This window comes from Nicotiana tomentosiformis, chromosome 12, assembly GCF_000390325.3.
Source record: "Nicotiana tomentosiformis chromosome 12, ASM39032v3, whole genome shotgun sequence".
NCBI lineage: Eukaryota > Viridiplantae > Streptophyta > Magnoliopsida > Solanales > Solanaceae > Nicotiana > Nicotiana tomentosiformis.
The window spans coordinates 31,787,466-31,797,237 of record NC_090823.1 but is presented as its reverse complement, the minus strand read 5'-3'; the positions used below and the strand labels follow the sequence as shown (position 1 = coordinate 31,797,237).

At 36.2% G+C, this 9,772-nt stretch overlaps 1 protein-coding gene across 1 annotated transcript; it reads left to right on the top strand.

Moving 5' to 3' along the window:
• The first annotated feature begins 955 nt into the window (after positions 1-955).
• LOC104118314 (uncharacterized) lies at positions 956-9,307 on the top strand. The gene is made up of 4 exons (XM_009629536.4): positions 956-1,245; positions 5,637-6,196; positions 7,711-8,622; positions 8,787-9,307. The coding sequence occupies exons 1-4, from the start codon at positions 1,066-1,068 to the stop codon at positions 9,028-9,030; spliced, it is 1,896 nt and encodes a 631-aa protein (XP_009627831.1). The 5' UTR covers positions 956-1,065; the 3' UTR covers positions 9,031-9,307.
• The last annotated feature ends 465 nt before the right edge of the window (positions 9,308-9,772 follow it).

Below are 9,772 nucleotides of genomic sequence, written 5' to 3'. Positions count from 1 at the left end.
TGTCTGGCATGACATGAAACCTTGATGCAAATCTAAAGTCTATTTATATGGCCTATTTGACTATACTTATATGGCAATCCATGAATGATTTAAAATGTTGATAGCATATACAATTCTTGGAGAATTTTTTGGTCATGAATTACTACATCCTAAGTGCAATTTGTGCATATATGTATCTTGCTATAACTATAAGCATGATAACACGATATCCTAAGTGCAACATGATAACACGATTCCAACAAGATCATATGAAGACAATACATCTCTATCAGGAATAATGATTTCAAGGTGAAACAAATTCGTTCAAGTTAATACGGTTGATTTGTTAATCAAATCTCTACCAACGATATTTTGAAGATGATGCACAAGATTGGAATGCGACGGCTCAAAGATGTGAATTAATTATCTCGTCAGGGAGAGTTAATACACGCTGTACTCTTTTTCTCTTACAAGATTTTGTGCCACTGGATTTTTTCACTGCAAAGTTTTTAACGAGGCAACCAAAAGGTATATTGTTAGATATGTGTACTCTTTTTCCTTCTCTAGAATTTTTTTCCACTAGGTTTTATTTTAGTTAAGGTTTTAACGAGACACATTATCTGTTGAATAGATATTCAAGGAGAGTGTTATAAATAGAATTGTATTTAAGGTGAATGTCTATATTTTAGAGAGATTTTAGGGTTTATTACTTTGTGACTAAATTATTTTTCCCTTATAAATATATGGATATTATTTCATTATAATTCATCTCAAATTAATAAGAATTCTCTCCTCCTTTTCTTCTTCTTTTATTATTTTATAACAAACAAGAAATAATTTATGTATTATTAATCACTCTATTATAACTTGTTTTCGAACCAAACCGTGTAAAAAAAAAAAGGCCTAGCCGAGTTGCATCAATTCTTTCACACCTGGCAATTGACACTAGTATATAAACCTTGGATTAGCTTCCGCACCTTAAACGAACAAAGAAGTAAAGGAACGAAGACATAAAAGATTGGGCGGCTATAAAAAGCCAATTGAATTTGCGGAAACCTCTTAGCTCTTACAATCTTCTTGAGAAAAATGTCGGTTCGTTTTATGAAAAAAATCTTGAAAGAAAAAGAACAACCAGCTGAGCCTCAACAACTCATCAACAACAGCGAAGAAGAAGAATCTGAATCTGAATCGCCTCCTCATTCTTCCTCTACCTTTCGTAATCCATTCGATCTCCTTGACGACGAAGACGATGCTGTTGACGACCAGGTTTTGTGTTTATTACAATTGGATTTTTTTATTTAATAGTAGTTGTTTTGTGATTTTGGTTGAATTATATGGTTAATTTATTTCATAGAATTGCGTCCGGTGAGTATCACTGAAGATAAAGCTGAAAGTGCCAAGAATAAGTGTGCCAATGAACAAAACCCTAATAAATGTGATGAAGGCAGTAAGTAAATTATAGACCACTTAAGAGCTGAATTGGAATCTTTATTATAGACCCTAAAGTAAGAGCTGTCATCTAATTGCATTGATGGCTGCTTAAGATTCCAATTCAATTCAAGTAAGCACCTAGGGTATGGCCTAACGGTCAATGAGATGGATGAAAACCTTGGTGACCAGGGTTTCTTCGCGGCACAAACAAAAACCGCTAAGCGATTTCTTCCCATCAGCCTAAACCTGATACATGTGCTGGTGAGAAGAATCAGATACCTTGTGGACCAATCGAGGTGTGTGCGTAGCAAACCCCAATATAATCTTAATGAAAAATAAAATGAATATGTTAGAATTGGGTAAACCCTTAAAAGGTTTATTTAACAGTTCTAATTGGTGTATTCACATTATTTCATAGAATTTCTTATGGTGGCTATTTTATTTTTCCTTCCCTCGTTTTTGTGGCCACTTGAATCACCGAACATAAAGCTGAAAGCACCAAGAATAGGCGTGCGAGTGAACAGAACCCAACCCTAGATTTATGGTTAAGTACGGTTGTAAGTGGATTATTGACCACTTCAAATCTTGTTTTCAAAATATCAATGAAACTAGGGGGGGAAAATGGATGTGATCAAATTGGGCGTGAATAGATTTCTATAAATCTCTGTTTTGAAATGGTAGTGAAGGGCCATCGATGAAAGGAATCAAGATGCTTAAGATGCAAGAATATAGTATAACCTATAAAAGTTGCTTGACAATTCTAATTGGTGCTTACACATTACTTGTTTTAGATATATAGGTTTCCTACTCAAGCACTTATCTAAAAACGTTTCCTATTCAAGGAAGAAAGAACAGGGTATAACCTGAAGATGCTGCTGACGAGGTCTGTGTACTAGTTTCAGAAAAACAAGGCATTTTGATTTGATCAGCTTTCCATTGTGATAGTTAACATAGGTGCTTCCAAATATTGCCTTCATCCTACTGCCACTTTTGTGTCCACATATATCATAGAAAACATAGCTGCAAGTGCCAAAATTGAGTGTGACTGCAGATGCTAATCTAAAATGTAAGGTAAACCCAACCCTAATTTTAGGGTCAATTAAGCCGGTAGACAACAACATATCCAATAATATCCCACACCGTGGGGTCTGGGATCAATTAAGCCGGTAGGATTAATGGAAAGAATAGGGCATAATCTGAAGTGACAGGGAATCATTGCAGCCCAGTTGGTTGGCTATTAAGCTGTTTTTGTAAATAGTGAGAATGATGTAGAAAGCTTTGAAAGAACTTCTTAATTCCACTTGTTTATTTGGTGAGAGAATACCATGATGTGTTGACGGTCAAGCTTGATGGAGAAGTGTGGATGAATCGAGTTGAGTAGTATGCAACTATGCACTACTCATAAATATATTTTTCCACCAACTTGATGTTTATTGCTGAAATCTTTATGCATCCCTGGCGCCACCTCCTAAAACAGGTGTTTGGAAAGAAATCCTTGCTCCATTTTTCCTTCGAATTATAAGCCTCTCATGTTCAAAATTGGCTTCCGTGCTCTTTCGTACTTTATTGTTCCCTTATCATCAAAACCGAGTTACTTCACTTCCCTGTCAGTTTCTCCTTTCGCACTGTTGTTGATTAGTATTTTTATTAGTTTCTGCTAGATTGTCGGAGTTTAGTAATTTCAAGTGGCTTATTAGTGTTTGTTACAAGTCGGTCTGGAAAATGAGTTAGTCTAAAGAGTATTCTGTTGATAAGCATGGGTATTGAAACCGATAGACACCAAACTAGTGCTGTATGGGTTTCACGATTTGCACCATAAGTACTGAAATAATCCTTATAGCTTTCTAAGTCATGCACATCATTTTGATTACGCCAAGAATATAAATTTAACAACTATTCTTAAGCTATCCACAACTATGCCACTTTCTGGACTTCTTCGCAGACTATGTCGCGCCTCCATAATGATAAACATCAAATGTTAATTGACATACCACTCCATCCAGGTAAGTATACAAACATACACTACGCCTATTTGGTTACCTCGCAATGCAAAAAAAAAAAAGGTAACTAAAAAATTTCCATGGTTTCTGCTTTTCACACATAAACATCTGTTACCAAAGCTCAAAATAAGATAATTTTCTTGCCTAAGTACCACTTCATATGCCACAATCCTTCCAAAGAGTAGAAGTTCTTTCGTCTTCTGATGAGATTCATTAGAATTGCTCATCCTATAACTCGGCGTAAGCAAGGAGTAGGATTTTATTGCGAAGCTACCATTTACCTTTTTCGCCAAATAAGGCCTTTAGTTCTTGTCCCAAAGCTTCAAACCCATGTAACATGAGGAAAGGTGGCTAATATCCTGTGAGTAAAGGTTTAATTGAAGACTGGTATGTGGGCAAATCAATAACAAGAGATCCATCAACCAGACTGGAAAGCAGAGAAAGAAAGTCATGTGAGTCCAAATGAGCATACCAATGGTCAATGGAATGTCCCTCTATTTTATCTTGCAGGAATATTCTATGATTTTAGTTAGAGAAGGTAGAGTTCTCCTTTAAAATATATGAGGTAGATCGAATGATTCAGTATTTGCTTAAATCCAATTGTATTCAAGAAGTCAAGGATTTGGTAGGAATTTTAGATTGAAGAAGCGACAAATTGGAAATGTGGTGCAGAAAAAATCATATTGATATGTCCCCAAGGCTTTGGTCTAGTGGTAAGAGCGCATCGCATGATGTGTGGGTTAAGCGCACGTCACAGGTACATTGTATTCAAGTGAAGAAGGGTGGCCCCATATCTTCCGAGTTTTTTTGAACTGTGTCCCCTTGGTGCTCGGGGAACTAGCTTTTCGGAACTCAAATTCTGTAGATTTCTATGCTTGAGATTCCCGAACAACCAAATCAATACTCGCCATTTCACAGGAAATAGTCCGTTTGAGCGTATGTCCATTGGTCTGCGACATTTTGTTATTCTGTTGCTCGCTCTGTGATACATATAACTGCTCCTACTTTTGGTTTGGCTTGGAGTGCATAAATCGAGTAGGAAGGGATGTATCATGGTAAGTTGGTCTTATATTATGTCGGAGAAAGCAGCAAAAAGAGTTTGAAGGAGTTGTAAAGCCAACATAGAAAAGCAAGAGTTTGCTCTAATTTTACTTATAAATTTTGGGTAAGAAAACATTCCTTTTGAAAAGATAGTTGGATTGATTGTATGAACATTATTATAACTTTTTGGCATCAACTTGGTGCGTATTCAATGAAATGATTATCCAATTTATTAGAAAAAGAATGTGACTTGTCAGTCAAATCTCCTCACTCGACATGCTTTGAGAAACTCACATTGTTTCCATGACGATTAAGTTGGTACAGAAATCAGATGCCTCTTCGTATGCAGTTGATTATGCATTCTACCCTAGTGATAACTTTAACCGTCTCTCTATTTCTTTTCTTTTTTTGGTTTCTTTGATAAGTAACCGTTTCTCTATTTCTTAACCTTCTGATTTGTTGTAAAAAAAATTCTGATTATGAGAATATATGTTTTTTTGAGATGGTAACATATTGTATATTATAATAAAATAAGTACATAGGTTGTACTGAAATCATATTTACAAGTGAGTAGCCAAAAGAAAAAAACTTGGACCTCAGGCCTAACAAGATTCTAGGACATCTAGGATTGAAAAAGTATCATCTGCGTAGATCTGTTTACACCAAAAGCAAAAAAGCAAAACACAATTAAGCTTGATCTTCTGCACAGAATTTCTTCTATCCTCAAAACATCTGGAATTCCTTTCTTTCCAGATTGTCCACCAAATACATGCTGGGATAGTTCTCCATCTATCTCTGTCTCTTGCTCCAGTTCCAGCTTCATCCCAACTGAAAAGAACTTCAGTAATCTTACTAGGCATTGTCCAAGCTATGCCCCTGAGATTAATAAAGATCTTCCATAACTGGTCAGTTATCTTGCAATGTAAAAATAGATGGCTAACTGTCTCAACATCTTCTCCACATAAGTGACATCTTGAGCACAATTGAATCCCTCTCTTTATAAGATTGTCTTGTGTCAGAACAGCCTCCTTTATAAGATTATGAGAATATATGCTACTATAATGTGAGAACAGCCTCCTTTATAAGATTATGAGAATATATGCTACTATAGTGTGACCGTTGCTTCATTGTTGATTTTATAATTAGTTGACAGAAGCCATACCAAATGATGGATTATTGCTGCAGGAAAACAAGGCAGATAACGATGATGGATCCTCAACCCGTAACAGCGATGAGAAGCAGTCCTTCACCACAAAAGCCACCCCTGAAGCATTTGTGTTGTCAGATAGCAAATTAAAGAAAAAGAAAAAGAATAAAAACAAGGAGAAGTCACAACCAAGAGCTGGGGATAATGACAACTCTTGGAACGAGTCATTAGAACAGTTGTCAATTAAAGATGACTCTTCTCATCTTGAGCATGTTGCTCACGATCCTGGAAAATCTAATACGACAAATTTTAATGGCAGAGGAAAAGTGGTCAAGCAGTGTACATCATCTGTCTTACAAGTAGACCCAAAATTTCTTAATGCAGAAAATGAACTAAAAAGGATATTTGGTTCTAGAGTGGTGAATTCGTTTGAAAAAAGTCATCAAACTGGAAGTTCTAGACAATCAAGAGGCGGAAGACGTGGGAGCCAGAACCACCGGAAGACTATTATTGTTTCTCCTTTAGAACATTGGCCGAGGTGGGATGGATCACTATCGATGGAACTTATGGAAACCAGAGATGGGATCTGTTATTTTAGGTAAATGTCATTGCTTTTCTTGATAGTATTGACATGTCAAGATTATATGCTTTTGCTAGTGCTACAGGGGTATGAATGCAATATTCAGTTTAATGTGCTAGATGAAACACAGCAAAACATTTAGACCACATTTTATAAGGAACAAAGTATAAGTTTTCATCATGAACAATGCGTTCTTTTTTGTAATTTTTCATTGGATGATTCGAAAACATATGAACTATTCTTTAGTTAGCAAATTCTATGAAATATGTTTACCTTTGGATCAGATTAAATAATAATTAGTATAAAAAATTATGCGAAGTGAGTATTAAAATTGGCTTTGCTACATGTGTTCCTTATGACTTCCTTTTGGCTAATATTTAGTATTTCATCTTAAAAAAATTGGATGAAACTCTTTTTTGGTAAGAAGAAAAAAAGGAAGTTGTATAATATTGCACCACAAAACAACAACTATGATTCAGTACCAAACAAGGTGGGGTCAGCTACATTGCACCACAAAAATTCTAATGAAAGTAATTTGCATAATGAAATAACTAGTTTATATGGATTTCCTAAACAATAATTGTGGGTAAGAAATTGTCATGGCATGATCTAAATTTACTTTAATTATTGAATTTGAATTCTCAAACTCATGAATGTGTGTGTGTGTATTATGTATGTATGTATGTTGACACAAATATCATTATTTAATTTGTTCCTAGTCTTTGTACTATAACTTTCATAAGTAGTTCATTAACAAAAAATTTCGCAAGTATAATCTGTTTGCATTTACATGCTGTCATTCGGAGTTTCTCCAAGTCTGATTCGTGCTTCTTAGTATATGCTAGCAGGACGGTTTTGACTACCATGTAAGTTAGTAGCTGACCTCCATTCAGCATGAAATGTTAAATTATTGCCTTTTGGTTTCTTATGTGCTTGTAGTCAGTGACATACTGAAATAGAAAAAAAATGGTTCTAGTTTATGAATGTATGAAAGATATTACCTAATTGTAAAGATCCATCTGTTGGTGTTATACCACTTAACCTCAATGAGTACTAATTTGAGCTAGATGCGAAGCTTCTATTTATCTGATTGTCCTTGAATAAGATTTGTATGTTTTAAAAAATAATATCCTGCCAACAGATTGCTGAATGCCTTAAATTCATACAAAACTCTGGGCTACTTAGAATGTTTGTCAATTTTTGCTTTTAAATAAAGAAGGTGAAGGTAGAAAAAATCCCAACAGCCAAAATGAGAGCCCTATATGAGAGGACAGCTGCAATAAATGGGCTTCAGCATCTTGGTTCCTTTTCTATGTTTAATTACATTTTAGGTTATCCCTTTTTTGGGGGGTAATTGTCAACTTACTTTGATCATTGAAGTTGAGATTTAGTTGAAGATGAGTTGAAACTTTAACCTTATATTTTTATTTCTTTTGATGATAATGCTTCTTATCGTTGAGGATGGATGTACATCTAACAGCGGTTCGTTTTATCTCTTTAAAGTGCAAACTAATTGGGTTCACATCGCGTAGGTATGTACATACATCATCCTACAGCCAAGCCCAGGAAGCATTTGAAAGTGCTAAGGCAGTTCATGATTTTAACGGTATCGTGAATATTCTATTGCATCATCCATATCATGTTGAGTCACTCATTACATTAGCCGAATATTATAAATTCAGTGGTGAACATCAAATGTCGGCTGATTGCACCGCAAAATGTCTGTATGCATTGGAACGTGCATGGCATCCAATGTTCACTCCTTTGATGGGCAACTGTCATCTTAAGTATAGTTGTGAAACCAACAAGCCGTTGTTCTCTGTGCTTTTCTCCCACATGAAAAACATGGATAGACGCGGCTGCCATCGGTCTGCTCTTGAGCTTTGCAAATTATTGCTTCTACTAGATTCAGACGATCCAATGGGAGTCTTGTTCTGTATTGACTACTATTCTTTAAGAGCAGAGGAGTATACATGGCTTGAACAGTTCTCTGAGCAATATAAGAGTGATAATTCTTTGTGGTTATTTCCAAATTACTCCTATTCTCTTGCCGTGTGCCGTTACTACATCGAAAATGAGGAACATGCCAAAGATATAAAGACAGAGAATTTAAAAGCTTCTTCAACAGATCTCATGAAGCAGGCATTGATGCTACATCCTTCAGTGTTGAAAAAGTTAGTGTCAAAGGTACCCTTAAAGGATAAAGCTTGGACTAGCATAATCAAGCACAAGTTCTTTAGCTCTGATCAAACGGGGACACCTTCCTTGGATCACTTGATCAATATATATGTTGAAAGGAGCTACCTTATATGGAGGCTTCCTGATCTCCAGAAGTTTCTTAGGGATTCTGCACTTTCAGTAATTGAGACACTGCAGAATGACGGGAATGATGTCGGAGACTGGACGTGTGTGCGAAAAGAAGCTTTTTCATCTGAGAAAAATGAGTGAGTGCTGCCTTTCGCCATGTTCCTCTCATCAACAGAAAAGAAAATGTGTTGCTTATTTTTGGGCATATTGCATGATTATCTTCAGTTACTACTCATTTACTATGTACACCATTCACTTTATGCACGTGGGTTATAAAACTTAAGCTGTCTACTTTTACCAGGTATTCTCACTTGCTGGTATCAGATTTCTCTGATTCAGTTCCGACTTTGCCTCCTGATAACTTGCAAAATTTCATGGTTGACCCGAGGAGAGAGGTGCCAAATGATGCTCAACCTGCAAACAACCGTGTCCAAGATCTGTCTGATCGAAATGCAATTGCTGTCTTGCTCGAGTCTATGTTACCGTGGATTAATTACGGTTCTGGCCATGACCAGCTTGATCATGATGAGCAGGCTAATGATTGATAGGCTTTTTAGTGAGGTATTACTTTCTTCCAAATTTGGTATCTGGCATTGCTTTGTAAGGATAGATATCTTTTAATTCTAAATTCTGTAATGATATAAAGTTACTTTTTCCTTGTTACAATTCATAGAGTAATCGAGGGTCAAGTTCTGTATATAATTGAATCTGCCCTTCCCCTAGTTGTCCGATGCTTCTGAGTTTTTTTTCAAGGGAAGAACTTGAGTATTGCTTGAGCTCAAAGAAATCATGTTTAGGCTATATACTTATTCTGTTGGGACCCACTGAGGTCATTTTTGCTGTTGATTTATTTGCTTAAATTGCAATTATGTACTCAGCCACATCCATCATTTGCATAGCATATCTCAGTCTTTATTGATATTTATTCTTACATCACGTATCATTGTTTGGACTGACTGGCATGAGATTTGTGAGCCCGAGAGACTGAAGAGGTTGATGACTGAGTTGGGGCTTGGGAGCTGTGTTGTGAGTGATGTAGTGGATTAGGCTGCACGCCGCAGCAAACATTCTTGGTTTTATATATATTATTTTTATGGATCGGGCTGCATGCCGCAACAAGCCTTATAGTCTTTATCTATTATTATGGGATGGGGTTTCATGTCACAACAGGTTATATTGGTTTTATATTAGCGCTTGGGCAGGATCCGCCCCTCTAAAGTCTGACATACCAGTAGTGAGCGCAGGTACCGTACAGTGCTGAGTGGTTGAGTGTGATGCGTGAGAGCT

Coding starts and splice junctions, on each gene's coding strand:
- LOC104118314 (XM_009629536.4), top strand. CDS start 1,066: ATGTCGGTTCGTTTTATGAAAAAAATCTTGAAAGAAAAAGAACAACCA. Junction 1,246..5,636: donor ACGATGCTGTTGACGACCAG/GTTTTGTGTTTA, acceptor TTATTGCTGCAG/GAAAACAAGGCAGATAACGA. Junction 8,623..8,786: donor TTTTCATCTGAGAAAAATGA/GTGAGTGCTGCC, acceptor TACTTTTACCAG/GTATTCTCACTTGCTGGTAT.